Genomic DNA, 18,173 nt, shown 5'->3' on the forward strand with positions numbered 1-18,173 from the left:
CTTGGGGGGCTTCTAGGTCCAACTCCCTCTTTAGGCAGGAAACCCCCATACCATTTCAGAAAAATGGTTCTCCAATCTCTTAAAAACTTCCAATGCTGGAGCAGTCATAATTTCTGGAGGCAAGTTGTTCCACCGATTAATTGTTCTAAGTGTCAGGAAATTTCTCCCTAGTTCTAGGTTGCTTCTGCCCTATCCACACACGTGTGCGTGCACGCACACACATACACACCATTTGGCTTACCTATGGCTCTTTGGAAAAAGATTCCACACAAAGATTTCACAAGCAGGATCACCAGAAATTATATAGCTTCCTTCCTTACCTTTTAACATGGTCTTTCCAGTTGATCCTCCTGAAATGCTTAAGGTGCCACTTCTTGCTCCCAGAGATATAGTAGCTTCGAGTAAGGCTCCACTGATAAAGTCTGAAAGAGAAGTTCTACTGAAAGTAGCCCGGTACTCAGGAGCTCTTTGAAGATACAGGGTCATGCAACTTGCATGGTGGCATGGCGTTAACAAAATCTTCACTGGATGGGGAAAACAGTCCAAAGAATCTTCAGCTCCTTGTGTTGACCCGAAGAGCTGAAAAACAATATTGGAGTGAACAAACTTGAGTTCTGTGTTGAATTTATTCATTCTTCAAGCATAAAAGAAAAAAAGTGCTTACCCAAGTGTTGGAAATGTAATTATAATGAAGGAACACATTTCCACATGTGGGGGACGTGCCCCCATGCACGAAAATATTAGCAAAAAATTAGAATATGGATAGAGGAAATAACAAAAGAGAGAGTAAAATTCAAACCATAAATTTTTTTATTAGGCATGTTAGAACTAAATATGAATAGGAAGCACCAATATCTGATTCTTCATATTATAACAGCAGCTAGACTAAGTTTTGCTCAAAATTGGAAATTGGCTATGACCCCTTCGGAAAATACGATAATCAATAAGGTACATGAATGTGCCGAGATGGATAGACTAACTAAGTTGTTAAAAGATAAGCAAGACAGTGGATATCTGGTACGACTGGATAAAGAAAAGGTGGTATCTGATGATCTGGAAAAATAAGGGTGACGTGTAATTAAATGTAAATAAACTATATGTATGCATATATAGACTTTAAAATGATGAAGGAGTTATTATGACAATGTATAACATGCTATCAGAATAAAAGTACAAGTGTATCTACTGCTTAGACAATGCTGTAAAATGTGAATGTATGTTTTTAATTTCATAAATGTTGAATAAATAAATATTTAAAAAAAGAAAGAAAGAAAGTGCTCTTTCGGGAAGCTTTCGTACAAGGCTTTCGCTGACTTCCATTATGCTGTGATACTTACATAATTTTGGACTCCAGATAAAGACTGTCATCCATGTGTCTTCCCTCTATTCCCCCTTACCCACCCGCTCCAGCATTACAGTTCTTTTTTTCTTATTGGGAAAATAAACTGTTAAGGAAAGGCTCCAGAATGGATTATTAGCACTAGCTCTAGGTATAGAGAAACTCTTCTGGAAATAATCAAGACATTATAAATAAACAGTACTGAAGTGTCAGAAAAAATGAAGATGTGTGACATGGCTGCCGAGAGCTTTCTACTGCAGAAGAGAAAATAAATTGTAAAAGGACTTTAAAAAGGCTTCATATAGGCTAGTTTTACACATTATACAAAAGTGTAGAGTGACTTCCTTGGATATGGCTTAACAACATGTTGCACAAATCTAGTCAATCATATTTTAACAATAGCTTATTGTGATTTATGGCAAAACAGGTAAATTGTTTTAGCAGAAGGATCCTGGGAACCAACGTCTGGGAAGTTGAATTTAGCATCATTCAATCTGCATTTTTCAATAGCTACGGTAGTTAGATGTTAACAACAGGTAGGGGATACATAAGCTCTTATTGAACATGTATACCTCTAAAGATCTTAACATTAAAACAGAATTCTAAATACCAGATAAAACTCTCCCACAACAGAGGATCATAATTTTAATTAAATTTAATATAAACACACTCATTTTAAAATACCCTCTAGTTTTCTTTATGAAAATATACTACTAAAGCATCTTTGTCAAAAATCATCCAAGAATTTTTCCAAAATCCATATGAAAGGTATATCCTTATTACACATCACCCCAGAGGTTCCAACGTACAAGCTTTACATTTCTCCAGAACGCTTCATCAGGAATACAATTAAATGTAGCAAAAGAGAAAAGGAAGGATAAAAAAGATGGCTAAACCTCAAACTTCATTACTTCATATGCCAAAGGAGAACATTTATTACCCATAATGTCACCATAGCAGGGGGGTGGGATGCAAATATTTTTACTAGCGTCACCATAGCAGGGGTGGGAGGCGCTAGGTGGGCATGGCCATGTGACTGGGTGGGCGTGGCTTCTTTTTATTGTGTGTGCCGCACACACCCCGACTCCTTTTTTTTGCCTCCTAGGCCTCAGGGAAGCTTCCTGGGAGGCCATTTTGGCTCCCAGGAGGCTTCCCTGAGGCCCAGGAAGTCATATATCCCCTCGCACATACATTTTTTTCTTCATGTTAAAGGTAAAGGTAAAAGTTCCCTGTGCACATACATGCTAGTCATTTCTGGCTCTAAGGGACTGTGCTCATCTCCGTTACAAAGCCAAAGAGCGAGCGCTGTCTGAAGGCATCTCCGTGGTCATATGGCCGGCATGAGTAAACGCCAAAAGCGCACGTTCTTCATATTACACAACATTAAATGAGTTATTTGGTCAGGATACAAACTCATTATATTTGCTTTATTACAAGATAATATAGAGAGATGGATTAACTACACTATGAAGACCAGATTTGGAAACTGATCTGGAAGAATGTTATATGTACGAAAAGCACCCCATATTTTATGAATGTTAAATTGTTTATAATATTTATTTTAGTCTTGTGGCTCAGGAGCACAAAATCAAATGGCACCTCAGTATGGATTGAAAAAAAATAATTCCAGGAGAGAAAACATGATCCCATTGTTTCAAACACTTGTAACTTTTTTCCTTACTCAAAAACATGGTTATAAAGATTTCCCGATTAATTAAAAAAAACAAAAACAACCTAGTATCCAGTTGAGGTCTTAACCAGAGCTAAGAGCAAACTTCAGATTTTCAATGATTTCATAAATATACGGTTCACTGTCCAATGATGAAGCAATGAACTGCATACCCATTCTGGAAAAGAAAAGAATTGTTTCTCTAATATAGTAGTCTGGAATGTGTATAAACATATAGTTCAGGAAAGATTGGTATAAATCAAAGAATTGCATTCATTCATTCATTCCTCAATTTTATTATATTTATAAATAACTCAAGGAGACGAAGAAAGGTAGTCTTCGAACAGTTCATTAAGTGACCGTTTGAAGTTACAACGGCACTGAAAAAAGTGACTTATGACTGTTTTCCACACTTACAACCATTGCAGCACCCTCACGGTCACATGATCAGAATTCCGACACTTGGTAACTGGCTCATATTTATGATGGTTGCAGTGTCCCTCGGGTCATGTGATCCTCTTTTGGGACTTTCTGACAAGCAAAGTCAATGGGGAAGCCAGGTTCACTTAATCATGTTACTAATTTAACAGCATTGATTCACTTAACAACTGTGGCAACAAAAGGTGGTAAAACGGGACAAAACTCACTTAATACATCTCACTTAACAACAGAAATTTTGGGCTCAGTTGTGGTCATATGTTGAGGACCGGTGTTACTTCCTCCCCCTATTTTCCCCACAATAACAACCATGAGAGGTGAGTCAGGCTGAGACAGTGACTGGCCGAAAGTCACCCAGCCGGCCTTCATGCCTAAGGCAGGATTAGAACCCAGGCCGGATCTGGCCTGCGGGGTGCTCAGATCTGGCCTTAGGGTCGCTTAGATCTGGCCTTAGGGTCACCCTGAAAACATCAAAGGACCGGCCCATGGTGCCTCTGCCAGTGAAAACGGAATTCGGGAGGTCCATGTGCAATCCCGTAAGCTGTTTTTACTAGCAAAAGGTGGCAGCAGGCCGTCCCAGCCAGAAACGGAGCTGGGGAGCCCATTTTCACTGGCAGAGCGCACAGGCTACCACAGGCACCTTACACATGAGTGACATTGAGCTGGCCATGCCAATCCCGACCCCCCAAGGTCAAACACAACCCTGATGCAGCCCTCAATGACATCTACCGTAGGGTGCCTTAGCCTGGTAACTTAGCCATTAGGCCTTAAAATCAAAATGCTGCACTTGCTCAAAATAGAGCATCTTTACTGGACCACAGAAACACTGAGCAGGCTTACTTCACTATCAATATGTAGCCTCACAGACAATATTGGGAATATTCCCAATAGAGGAGACTGACTTATCTCATTTCTTGTGCTGAGCCTACATCTTTTTTAATTCTCCTTTTGTCATTGTATTTGGGAAAGCAGAAGTGAAGGAGAAACCCGGAGCTGGTTTTAACTATGGAACATATATTTGTATAAGGGTTTCATTGTACAACAGCATAGTTTCAGTTATGGGATTTTACAGAGGGTTCAAATATTTTCCATTTTTAACTGTTCCATGTTTTTCCAGGGTTTTTGCTGTATTACCTTTAATCAGGAAGGGGGAGCTTTAAGATGAAAAAACAAAAAAGTTCCAAAATGTATATTTCTAATTAATACAGTGTTATTCACTATATTTATATCAGAACTGTTTACATTAAAAATATAAAACTGTAGTAATAGCAAAAGCGGAAGATTATAATTCTGTAATGGTAACTAAGCCACAAAAGTTTATTTGGAGGCTGAATTTATTCAGATTGCCCCACATTTAAGTATAGTGCAGCATTCTTGAACTGCATTTCACAATTTTATTTCCTAAATTTATATTTATCATTCCCAGAATATCTCTTGGGCTGGCCTAAGTTTTATTTTCTACCCTTTTCTCAAAATATTTGGATAACAAAAGTGATTTCAAATTGCTACACTTTTCAAAATATTAATATTATGCAACCTATGAAGTTGATGGCTCTTGCTTTCTTGCATTTCGTTTTTCTTAACTACCGCTGCAAAAAGAAACTTGTTTGCAGAAGCAGGAGACAGTAGCTTGCAATCATTAAAGGAGACAACAAGGCACCTGTCTCCAGAACACAGGAATTTCTCCAACTGTCTCTAAAGAATGTACCTCTTACCTTTTTTTTAAAAAAAATAGTATCTGGTTTCTACATGGTAAAGGAGGTTCAGTTAAATTTAGGTCAGAGAAAGATAACTAAAGCACATTCCCTTCTAGAGTCTTTTTGTTTAAGGGATGTGTGTTTCAGTATTTTGTTGTATATTGTACTGTATTATAATTTCATTTTTATCCCTTTATCCCAAAATATTTATCTACAACCTGGTATACAGCTGAATATGGCAGTGATCCAATATATTCAATGGAGCTTACTTCTGATTTAAACGCCTACAATTGCACTAAGGATATGAATTGAAATGAATTGAACACTTTACTTGGCCAAGTGTAATTAGACACACAACGAATCTGTCCTCCAGTGCAGAAACTCTTGGTGTACATGCAAAGCAACAGAGAGTAATGATAATCATCATAATAATACAGTGGTACCTTAGTAGTACTCAACTGCTTTGAAACCCATGGAATTTGGTTCTCAACGAATTTTGATGCAAAAATTTTGACCCAATACTCATCATGTGTTTGGTACTCAATGCACAAGCTAGAACTTGTTGATGTTGGCTACCTTGTGTCTCACTACATATTTCTTATGAGAAAAATCTGTTTGGTACTCATCCTTTTTGGTACCCACCCCAGAACCAATTAATGGTGAAAACTGAGGTACCGCTGTAATACCAATAAGAGGGAGAAGGAAGATAATAATAATAATAAATAATGAATAATACTACTACAGCTATATTATATGGGAAAATTCACACAGACATTGGATAGCACTGTGAGAATTAGGTGTTCAGCAGAGCGAGCGCACAAGGTAAACAAATGACCCTGTGTCTGGTTGATTTGGCATGCAATGTTCTGTAGCAGGGGTTCCCAACTCCCCGCCTCCAGCTGCACGATCAGCTGGCTGACGCTGTTATCAGTTTGCCAATTGCTTTTTACGACCTCTCAAACCGCAGGCGTGGGGGAGGTCAACAGACGCTGCCCAACTTGCCTGAACAGCACTCTGGCAACGCTGCTCCCAACGCTGCAGGAGAGAGAGAGAGCCCTGCTCTCCTGGAAGAGCAGCTGCCCAGATCCTGGGGGCTGCTTGAAACGAGGAAAAACAGCACTGATCTAACAGAACGCTTTCAGAGACACAGCTACTGACTGAAAGGAGCTGAGTCAAAAGCTGGGGTCTCTTCCGGGGGCTGGCTTTTATATCTTAGTACAGACTCAGCTAAATGACATCATAGGAAGGAGTCAACCCATCCTGGGCTCTCGATGCAGCATGGAGGAGAATGTTCTTCTTACTAGATGGGTTTAAAGTTCATTATTTAGCGCACCATTAAAACAAAATCAGCTTGGACTACTTAACAACATTTACAGAATATATTAAAAAAATGTTTTCAGAATGAGAATACAGACAATCCTCGACTTACGACCACAACTGAGCCCAACATTTCTGTTGTTAAGTGAGGCACTCGTTAAGTGAATTTTGCTCCATTTCCTGCCACTGTTATTAAGCAGATCACTGCAGTTGATAAGTTGGTAACACAGTTGTTAACTGAATCTGACTTCTCCATTGATTTTGCTTGTCAAAAGGTCACAAAAGGAGATCATATGACCTTGGTAAACAGCAATGGTCATAAGTATGAACCAGTAGCCAAGCATATGAATTTTGATCATATGGTCATGGGGATGCTACAAAGGTTGTAAGTGTGAAAAAGGGTCATAAGTCACTTTTTTCAGTGCCATTGTAACTTTGAATGGTCACTAAATGAACTATTGTAAGTCACGGACTACCTGTATTTCCTCAGCTTGTACTTTAAATGAATTTTAGTTCACTCCTTTTTCACATCAGAGAGAAAACCAGATAAATGCTATAGTTGTTGGCATTAGGTGATGCTTCTAGCACACAAAGCTGATCCAGCTGGAACAGGACTATTTAAAAAAAAAAAACCTCTTCTGACTTCTGTACTTAACTAGTGTTTATTTTTCTGAGTTTTCATTTTTAATCCAAATACTTATCTGAAACTTAAAATATGTTTGAAAAGTTATACTTGTATTTCCCTGTATATCTGAAGGACTCGGAAGAGAAATTTGCATTCTGCCCTAAATTTCATTTGATTTTTACAGGTTCAGATGTTTCTTAGTAATGCAACAGTGTGTATTTGCCTTAGGTTTTCTAAACAGAAGAATATCTGGTAATAATTTCTTTATTCTTCAATTTCAGTATCAATTAAATTCAATTAGATAATCTTCAAGTGCATAGAAGGTGTAGGTGTGTGGAAACCACTTGAAGCTTGCATATAAAAAGAGGCAAAATTACAAGAATATATAAAGGAGAGCTAGATTTGTAACTCTTGCAGTGCCAACTATTCACTACCCAGCATTTCTCCAAAGAGACAGTATTTGCCCTAAACATAATTCACATCATGAAATTCTTAGCATAAATTATTTAAAAGCAGGTTGATAACTTTAAAGTAGAATTATTTCTAATTATTTCATACTGAGCAGCAGAAAATTAATGTCTGTCCAAAACCTTTTCATTGTGGTTTCCTTTTCTCAATAGGACTGTATCTGGTTAGTGGGACAGATTTTGACTTTACTATACATAGCCAATAGATCCTTCCAGTTCTTCTCTGGGTTATAGTTCTAGCCTTTATTCCTCAAACTTTTCTGAAACTTGCAAGAGTTCAGAGATAATATGAAAAAGCAATACAATCAGACTATCTAATAGGCAAAGGAGACACAGTATCATAATTTGGAAAACTGAATAGAAAATATGCTTCTATTTTTCACATTCATAGGCTAGTTATCCAAATCCTCCAGGATATTTTTACATGGAAATCATGCATCCATAAGGCCACTTCAAACTAACATAGCCCAAGCTATAGTGGAATACAGGCAATACTCGACCTACATCCACAACTTGAATCAGAATTTCTGTTGCTAAGCAAGATGGTTGTTAAAGAAGTCACATTCGATTTTAGGACCATTTTTCCCATGGTTGTTAAGTAAATCATTGTAGTCGTAAAGCACTTCAGCTTCCCCTGTTGATTTTTCTTTCTTCCTGTAACTGATTTCTTCAACTTGCTTATTGTCTAAATATATGTATTCTCTGGGATGTTTCATGTTTAATTCTGAAGCACTTTAGAGCCTTGTCTAAGTTCTATTAATTTAGCGCTTGAAAAACATTTTGAGAACTGCATTAAGGCCTTTGTTGATATTAGGATGACTTTTACTTTCTAAAAAAGCCCTGAAAATCAATCCACATTAAGTGGACTTTGTTTTTTATATTGCTAGTACCTGGACCACACTTTATTTTCTTTTATTTCTTTCATCAGCTAGCTCTCCCAAAAAGGAAGAAATTTTCAAGTTCTCATCTATCACATTTAACCTAAACAATGATTAGGGATGACAGAGAATTTCAATTCAATACTATCTGATGAACCAAGGCTTTGTCTATCAATTCAATTCAATCTGTTTATGGAGTAAATGGGTTGAGTAAACTAAAATGATGACCTACTATTATTAAAGTATATAAAAAACGAGTAAAACATAGACAGCATTATTTGTAGAGCAAGCATAAAAAGTTAAGAATAAAAATCATTTCTCTGTTTAGCAGCCACCCAAGCAAAATTTGCCAGCCTCCATAATAGAGTCTCCTTGTTTAAATTAATTCACTATTTAATTTTGTGTGATTCGAACCAGAATAATTTTCCTTACAAGAGGGTTCCAAAAATTCCTCACAAGCAGAAGCTGAAACAGAACAATGGAATAAAAACTCTGGCAGGTTATTTTAGTTCTATTGGAGTATGGACAGAAATGCATATTAATCCTTACAGTACCTCACCAAAATGTCTACGCCTTCTACCTATGGAACTGCTTCCGGACTCAAGGTGGCGGGAGTGATATTCCCTTATGTGTTTCAATCACCGACCACCACTGAGCCAACGTGTTGTGAACTGAATTTCTCCTGCATAGCCTGATCACAAAGTTCCGTCATGAAGCACGGGTATCCAGCTTGTGTGTGTGTGTGTGTGTGTGTGTGCGTGCGTGTGTGTGTGTGTGCACGTGCATGCGCGCACATATAGGGATCACAACTGTTTTTTGCCAATTCTGGGAAGAGGGTCTGAAGAATTGCCGTTATCAAAAAATGGAATGGAACGTGTAATAAAAAATAATAGATGTAACAGAATTTCATCTATTGTTAAATGAAAATCTCATAACCATTATCATAATATCCACCAGAAATTTATATTTTAATACATCCATTGCAAACCTAGTCCTGATTTGAAATTTGGCACTTCTAGTAGGCATGTAAACATTTAGTAGTATGGATCATTTATTATCATTAATTTCTCTATCAGAAGGAGTGATCAAAATCCAGATTTATCCGAGTTGTCTCCAGATTCCATTTCCTATTTAACAAAACAGACGCACAGACCCACCTCTAAAGAGCAGCCATAGAATATAATTTCCATGGTCAAATAATTCACAATCTAAATCCTGGTGAATAAATTATGTCAATATGATTTTCTGGGATCCAAGTTTTTTTTTACAAACATACTATGCCATGGGATTTTAATAACTATGAAGAAGTCTTATCAGCAGTTTGAGCATTCCATTATGCTGCATTCCAAATCTGGATGTGAACATGAAGTTCACAGCTTAATTGTAATTTGTTATGTGAGATTTTCTTTCCAATTATAAATCTAGGAAGACAAATTGCATTTATAACTTATGTATTTTAATAGACTCAGTTTAGTTTGGCACATGGGGTCCTTTTTTTTAGTGCAAATTATTTCATGACCAGAACTGGATTTGAAGATCAGATTAAAGTGTAAAACAACTTCATCCAAACATGTTTGGTTTAATTATATTGAATTGTCTTCTAAAATCAGGAGGCAACTGTAGGTATCCTACAGACTAAATTATATTGGAAGTGATTATGGAGAGCTATTTGAAAGTGGTTGTGGTTCCTGTATCTTTAATAAAGTAAGAGGCTCTATCCCTTGAAAAATGGGGCTATTTAAATTATTTTCACATAGATTCAATGGATTAATCTCCACTACTACCCTTCTCAATCACAGTTATAGGGTCTTCACTGTCTTTTCAGTAGATTGATTGCATTAAGGGAGTTTTTGGCCAGTAATGCTAATGTTGCTTTTATCTCAGTTTCTTTCACATTATAGTAGGCATGAGTCTTTTGGGGGTCATTTCCTTCTGTTCTCAGACCTTTTAGGGTTGGGAGGGAGTTAAAGTTGATAACTCTCTGTTGATGTTGCAGCTCTTTTTTTCCCCAAAACAGTTTGGTTATAATACCATTTTATTTCACAGAAGATAATTCACTAAAATGCTTTCTTCAGGTAAAAAAAATTCCTATGAATTATTGAATTATAGAAATTAAATGTATCTAAAAGAATTAGAAAAGTAATTATAAAAGTGCAAATGTAATATCTACTTACTCCAAACTCTTTGTCAGAAGGAAATACTGTTCTTACACTGATAGCCATCACCAGAATCAAAAGTTCTTAACGGTTATGAAATTATTTAATATTATCATATGTTTATCTTTCCGAGGTCTGATCATTTGGCAAATATGGTCAATAAATCACTTGAGGTAGACAGAAATTCCTTCATTTGCATTATCGGATGGCTACCTCAAAGCAAAATTATTGCTATTATTCTCCCAAATTTCTATTATTTTATGGAGATAGGAATCCTTTAAATTATGTTCTGATAATGAATCACAAACCATATGTATAATGGTGTTTGAGGTTCTAACATAAGGCTTTGTTACTAGTTGGTTTTGCTTTTACATTGAAGGACATGATGGTATTTTATTGGTGCACTATTATTCATATTAATTAATTAATATTCTGTGTTCCTAAGATTTAGCTGACTCTAAGCAATGGTTATACCAGTAATGTCTGTCCAAGTGTAACTACGGTCCCAGTTACGCAATTGAAATATTTCACTTATTGCTATTATACATAATCAATTAGTGGCTTGCATGACACGTTTCTTTACAAAATATATCTCTTATGTAAATCATCTCTAGTTTTTTCAGGCTAGGTACCGATATATAACTAAAGCAGATTTTTTTCATGATAACTTTGCAAATTCCTTTAGAATTTTTGAGAGTCTCCCATAAGATATTTTCTCACAAGGATCAGCTGAATTTCCGACAAAGAAGAGAGGAAATGTAGCATCTTTTCAACTTATTGTGTCAGGATTCTAGCAGGTACTCCAATTAAATCATGAGCTTCGAGCCACATTCCCAAAACTAAAATAGATCAGTTGCCGGATTCTTATGACAGCGACGACAAGGGTGAAAATGACCCGATGGTGAGTGGACCGGTTCTCCCTTTCGTCTTCCCAATATGGCTCACGACCCCAAAAACAGGAATTCAGGGGACTTTCCAAGCCCTAATAGATTCAGGCTGCACTAGATGCCTGATACCACGGTCCTGAAACTGGGGATCAAAGTGAAAAAGCTGACCCACCCGATCCAGTTTGAAAAAGTAGAAACAATATGTCAACTATAAAACATGTATACAAAATGCTTTATGAGTTGACATTTTGTTTCTTCCAAGCAAAGCAAAATCCAATCCAGTATTTTAAACAAAAAATAAAAATTACCAAGGGACCCTTTCACTTGTTTTTTACTCAACATTTGATTCTTGAGTCTCTTTCGTCTTTTAGGTCTTAGAGCAAATTTCAAAGCAGGCCTATTCCTGATCACCAGAAGCCAATGGAAGTCAGTTTCAGAGAGGCAGGTCTTTGTAAATTGAGGGAGGAGGATCCCACAAATGAAAACTTCATCTGACACACAGATATACATAAATAAATTAGCATGCAAAGATTCCATGCTGCCTGCTCTAATATATTCTATCTGTTTGCAGATCTTCAAAATTTGATTTCTTTCCCTGGAACTTGCAACCCAAGAACAAAACGAAGTCCTGTTTCTAAGTGTCAGAGCAATGGCAATCTATTTAATAACAGGCGCTTCCATACATGGGCAAAAAACATTGTTTTCAAAGTTTCCACTCAAGCTAGATGAATCCTTCCTCAGCAAGATAAAAGTTTTCCCACTGAGGGTCCATCTGCATTGCTTAATGTATTCCTAATTTCAATCATGTGTAGCTTTGTAAAGATATATATAGCTAATTCTGTAAAAGATGGTGGATTGAAGCCACTAACACCAAAATCCTTATTCAAGCAAAGCAATCCAATTATAGCATTTAAAAACAGGTTGGGGAATGAGGGGAAGAAGGTTCTTCTATGACAGGTTCCTTCACTCACTGTTCTTTTTTTAATATTGAATTTTATTAAATATTCCAAACTCTTTCACTGTACACACAGACACTGTGAAGCAACCAGATATACACGGAGTTGGCAGATTCAGTATGTTTACCCCCAGTTGAGCTACTATTACCTAAATAAAGATCCAAGTAACATTCATAATTTGAATTTAAAATTGAATAATAATTTGGTATAACTAGAATCATTTTATAGCACATTATATTCAACGTATGATCTCTAATAGAAGCATATTTCTATTTCATTAAAATAAGAAGTATTTCAGCATTGGTACGTATGTGATTATAGCTTTATAAATGTATTAAAATTTTAGAACATATCTGAATTTGTTCTCACTCAACAAATAAAATATGCTTAAAAAGTGTAATTAGACACTAACAGAGTTAAAATACTACAGATAGTTTCTGCTGTGGCCGGTAACATATCAGAGGTTTATAAGAAAGCTTTTCTGAGTTTCCCCACTGGAGTTCAATGTCATATGAGGCATCACTCTCTGAATTTAAAACATCTGGCTTAGGGCCAGGAGAACAAAAATACTTTATATTAACTTCTCTTATCCTCTGGAGACTATTACAGAGCCAGGAGCTGCAACTGAGACATCTAAGAAAGATTTATTTTGCTTTATAAGTGTTAGTTTCAACTGAAACTTTTGTATATATTACAACTTGCTTGCAAAAATTCATAGACACTTCTATTTCTCTGAGCTATATTGATATTGGGGATACACCACTACTATGACAACTCTTCAGAAACATAAGACTGAACTGCAGGGAAACATGGGATGAAGTTCTTAAACAGCTTTTTAAAATAAGTAATTGCTTATTTAAACTGACTCTCTTCCATTTAACAGATATCAGTGCAGGCAAATATAGGCTTGGAGACCTAATCAGACACACACATAAAGTAGACTTAAACTACTTGTAGGACTAGGGAGCTAATGCCCTTAATAGGGCAAAAAGAAAACCCTTAACTACTTTACCACCAGTCTTCTTATTTCTTATCAATTAACAGGATGCAAAATGATTACAATAGTATATGACTTTATTTTCAGAGGAAAGTTAAGAGGGCTGAGGAAGCTGAAGAAAGTTCTTGCTGTTCAAGTAATTTAAACAAACCAGGTACAGATCAGTAGTGTACTACTTCTGAATGATAAGAGACAGCATTAGGCAGTTTAGTTCCTTTTGTCCTCAAAATTGATAATGGTTTTAAGTCTCTACTCCTCTCTTACACTATGTATGATTTTATCCTTTATTGGACAATTACAGGTTCACCAGCTGTGAAGTGGTGCTAAAATATTTACACAGTCCAAGAAAAAGGGCAACATTACTTAACATTGGAGACTTAGCAGTGAAATAGAAACTATTTGTAGACCTGCTGTGGAGGCTGAACTGTTCTCCTATTGTTGATCCTTAACACCATGCTCACTTGCTCAAAACAAGACAATTTATTTTTCCATGACTAGATACCTTATTTTGTTTTCGTATTAGGGCATTTCACTCTAATGCAGGCCTCTGGCACCTATCTATTCTGGATCTCTGGATCTTTCCTTTTAATTTCACAATCATCTGATTTTCCTCTGGGCCTTTTTTTTTTTAGAAATCTTAAGCCTCCAATCAAAGGTAGCTTTTCTCATTTTAATCAAAATCCTGGCAAGTTTAATATTTCAAACAACGTTTTGTCGAGTTTATCAAATTACAAAAGTAAAAACTTGTTTTATTATCTATGATGTGTTACTTTATACGATCATAAGCATACACAGAGACTATCCTTTCTTCTGACCACTTTAAATTGTAGCCCTCACTAAGAAGGTAAACAAATACAATATTTAGATTGTAGGTATCATTTTTAATTGGAGGCTTTTGTGACAATGCTCTTCAGTGGTACAATTGAATACTATTGAATACTATTGAGTACTACTGTATTAACAAAAACCTGGCATATCAGAGAATAAGCTAAGTTTAAATCATGTATTGATTTTCACTGTGCATATAACTTGAAGGGCATTTAATCACGTAAGTCTGTACTTACATATTCAAGCGGAAGTTTTGCTAGCTTAGGAAAAAATCTCTAATTCTAACAGGTTTATATGTTCATTCCAACAGACTCCTTGAAATAAAGTATAGAACAGGCAGAGAGAGAAGAAAGGAACTGAGTATCTATACTGTAATCATCAACTCTACCTTTTCTTTTTAAATACGTAACCAGCAACCTACACAATTCATAAGGAAATGCCTTGCTCCCTTCACTTCACAGTTAAAACCTTCACAGGACAGTTGGTGAAGTCTTTTGAAAATCGAGTCTATTTTACCAACATAAAACCTACAAATGCCAGCAATGTAGCAGTATACAAATTACATTTAAAAAGTTTTCACACAGTGTGTACTATTCATCCTTTTGATCTTTCATGGTGATATTTGTCAATAATTTTAATATTCTTTTATATTGTAACTGCCACTTGATTAGATCAAAGTAACAGAAACTTCAGCAGAGCTCTCATTCAAAGCTGACATCCAGTGAAACATATATGGCTAAGAAAGTTTTCTCCATTAAAAAAATGTAAGAACTTGTTTTATTATGCACTGTTTGAGACTTATCAATTGCATTTAAAATAGCAAGCACTTCAATACATCAAAACCTAATTACTCTTTTGCTGTGATGGCTCACGCTGTTAAATTACAGTAGGTATTTAATAGATCCATATAAGTACAGCGAAATAAAACTTTATATTAATAAACTGCAATAAAAATAATTGGTCCTCCTTATAGAACAAAGCATTTTTTTCATTTTATCAGAAACATACAATGCTGAATTAATAAGCAGATACTGCTAAAAGCAGCTTTATACTGAACTCATAAAAATGTTCAACATTAGTGCAAGAGTTCAACCCACAATTGTGCATTTAATTCTACCTAATGTTTTCTACATTTCTAGAATTATTAAACAATGCCTCATCTAAAGGTTTCAAAAACAAGACAATAAATTCCAAAATTGGAGTACTGTAATGAAGTTACTTTCCAGCAAACATCTATAAACAAATAGCATTAATCTGATTGTAAACAATAAACTGGCTTTTAAAATCCATGCCCAACTGCTAAAAAAAGTCAATACACAATAATTAATGGGAAGCTAACAAAAAATTTGTTTTCAGCACCAAAAGCATGGTTTCTGTGAAATCATTCTGCTGTTAATTGCAAATAGTCTTTGAAGAACATATTATCATCATGCTTGGTAAAAAGAAAAGCTAAATAAAAACCTTTTTCAGTGAATATGCCATACCTTTTCCACTTAAGGATCCAGAGCTCACTTATCCAGATCATATCAACTTGAACCAAATGCTACATTGAAAGATGGAATGCAGAAAAGCATACTACACACACAAAGTCCAAACAAGCCAACTGTACTCAGCTCTCCAGGATGACAGTTTATTCCCGTCTCAAGAAGCTGTGCCTAAAAGCCTGTGCAGAAACTAGCAATGTAGTGCCAAATCTTAATCCCTTTGCTGAATTTCACATGCCTAGCCTCACTTCAGTTCCTGCAAAAACTATTCTTCTAATGGCCATTTCTTTTAAAAGCGCATTAAAAATTCTAGAAGCCTCATGAAAATGAAACTCAACACTTTTTAGCATATTTTTTTCAGAATGTTACATGTTTACTGATATGTTGCATGTTTTCTGGAGCTTACATATTTACTCTTGGGCAAATTCAGTGTAGAAATTTAAAGAGTTGAATACATTGGTTCAGATTTACATGCTGTGAATTCTGCAGAACACCATCTTCTCAAGAAACTTAGTATCTGCTATTCAGAGTTTGGTTGAATTATTATATATAATTCTGTATATATTAATTCTATTATTAGTAAGGTTCAAAGAATTAAATATGGTTAAAACAGTGGAAAAACTGTTATCCCAATTATCCTAATGAAAGAAAAAAATTACCACGATGTAACAGCCATGCAAACCTAGCAATATGAATATGTCTCATCAAAAAACTGATAAGGGCAGTGAGTGAATTTGAGCAGGTAACAAAAACCTTCCATTTCATGAAGACAGAAACATCTCATTATTCATAACATCCAAGAATCTCATGAAGTATCCTTTATAACACTCTCTCTTTCTGCTTATTTCTTCCAGCAAGTTGATTCCAAAATATTTAGGAATATAAAATTAGTTCATTAAAAATGACCTTGCAGTCAGTAACTTTTGGCTGGATTATTGGAATGACAAAAAGAGAGAGAGAGAGATGCATTCCTTGTATCAAAAGTGACCAAGTATAGTTATAAAGAAAAACACTGAACATAAGCATTTTAACTGTGCCCAACTTAGATGCTATTTCCTAAAGGTTAGAGCTAATAGTTCAAAGTCATATACAGGTGTACAGAAACAAACCTCACTAAATTCAGTGTAACGTGTTCTAGCTAAATGCAGAGCATGTTCATGTGGAATAGTTAAAAAGTGTTAGAGATCCAGATTCAAGTCCACCGTCAGCTATGACAGCTCACTGGAAGACTTTCTTTCAGTCTTACCTTGGCAACTTTAAGCTGTGTGGACTTCAACTCCCAGAATTCCCCAGCCAGCTTGTCTAACTTATTTCACAGGTTAGCGTTGAAGAGAAAAGCAGGAGAGAGGGCATAAAAGTTTTAAGAGTGGTAGGGTCTGAGGAGGGGACATTTGATCTTCCTGCTTGCATTGTGTTTGTTGAAGCATACATTTTACTTTTATTTTTATATTTTTAACCCTTATTTTGTGTATATGTGTGCATGACTGCAAGTAATGGTTTCTCCCAGCATTCCTTATGCAAATGAGTATTTAGTATGCTTCTGTCAGGTGCAAAGAACCAGGAACATTCACTGAGTTCAAAGCTCTGAGGAGTTATTTATTTATTTAATTTATATTGCTGCCTATTCACCTATATTGCTGCCTATTCACAGGAATCTGGTTAACAAAACTAAATTGGCACTAGATAAGAGTCAGTGGAATTCATGGGAAGCGGGACTTGCATCACTTGTGATCGCACAATGACTCCAAACTGATGACATTATTGAATCCCACCTTCCAGTTCAGTCTACTCATCTCCTATAGATTCCTAGGATAAATATATGGTTTGCCAGGTAAAGTGATAGGCCGTCTCTGCTTTGTGTACATTTCCTTTGCCAGCATATCCTCTTTGAGCCTTAGAAGTTTACCTTTTGAGAAACTTGTGGGTAGTAACTTACCATCCGCACCATGGCTGTCATTTTGTAACAATCCTTAAAGGTTTTTTTTTAAAGCATCCAAACCCCAAACCAAACCCAGAAGAAGTAGCAACTCGGTGGAAATCTCAGCAGTCCCATAGAAAAGCTACATGATCTATATTTGAGCTGGGGGAAGTAAGCTTTTCTGATAGAATTATTAAAAACTGAGTAACCAACCCTGTGGATTTTGTAAGGTTGAATAATCACTGGTATAGGTGAAAGACAAAAATTGATGATAAAGGTAGAAATTTCCATACATTTACAGAGGTAAGCTTCTTTTAAAACCGTAAACTATGTATATACTAAGACATTTCATCCTCTGCTTCAAAAATAGGTAGAACAGTAGATTTTCACTTTTTTATATGCTGGCTCGTGGAATATGAGCGGTATAAAAATAATGCGCATACAAAATTTATAAACATAATAAAGTTTAAACAGCTTCTAGACAACAGAAACTAAAACAGAAGAAATAAGATTAAGG

At 35.9% G+C, this 18,173-nt stretch overlaps 1 protein-coding gene across 9 annotated transcripts in view; it reads right to left on the minus strand.

Annotated features, from left to right (window-relative positions):
• Positions 1 to 18,173, minus strand: part of PLCE1 (phospholipase C epsilon 1) — a 164,984-nt gene that overhangs the window by 106,782 nt on the left and 40,029 nt on the right. For 8 of the 9 annotated variants that reach the window (XM_087964188.1, XM_087964190.1, XM_087964191.1 and 5 more), the window contains exon 3: positions 321 to 579. In XM_087964188.1, coding sequence (XP_087820314.1) covers positions 321 to 579 — 259 coding nt within the window. Of the gene's footprint in view, positions 1 to 320; positions 580 to 15,738; positions 15,874 to 18,173 lie in introns of those variants that run through there. The other variant, XM_087964195.1, reaches the window with a different exon arrangement.

Source organism: Notechis scutatus, chromosome 4 (genome assembly GCF_049901735.1).
Source record: "Notechis scutatus isolate UNSWTSFEM ecotype Mainland chromosome 4, rNotScu1.2, whole genome shotgun sequence".
Classification (NCBI taxonomy): Eukaryota; Metazoa; Chordata; class Lepidosauria; order Squamata; family Elapidae; genus Notechis; species Notechis scutatus.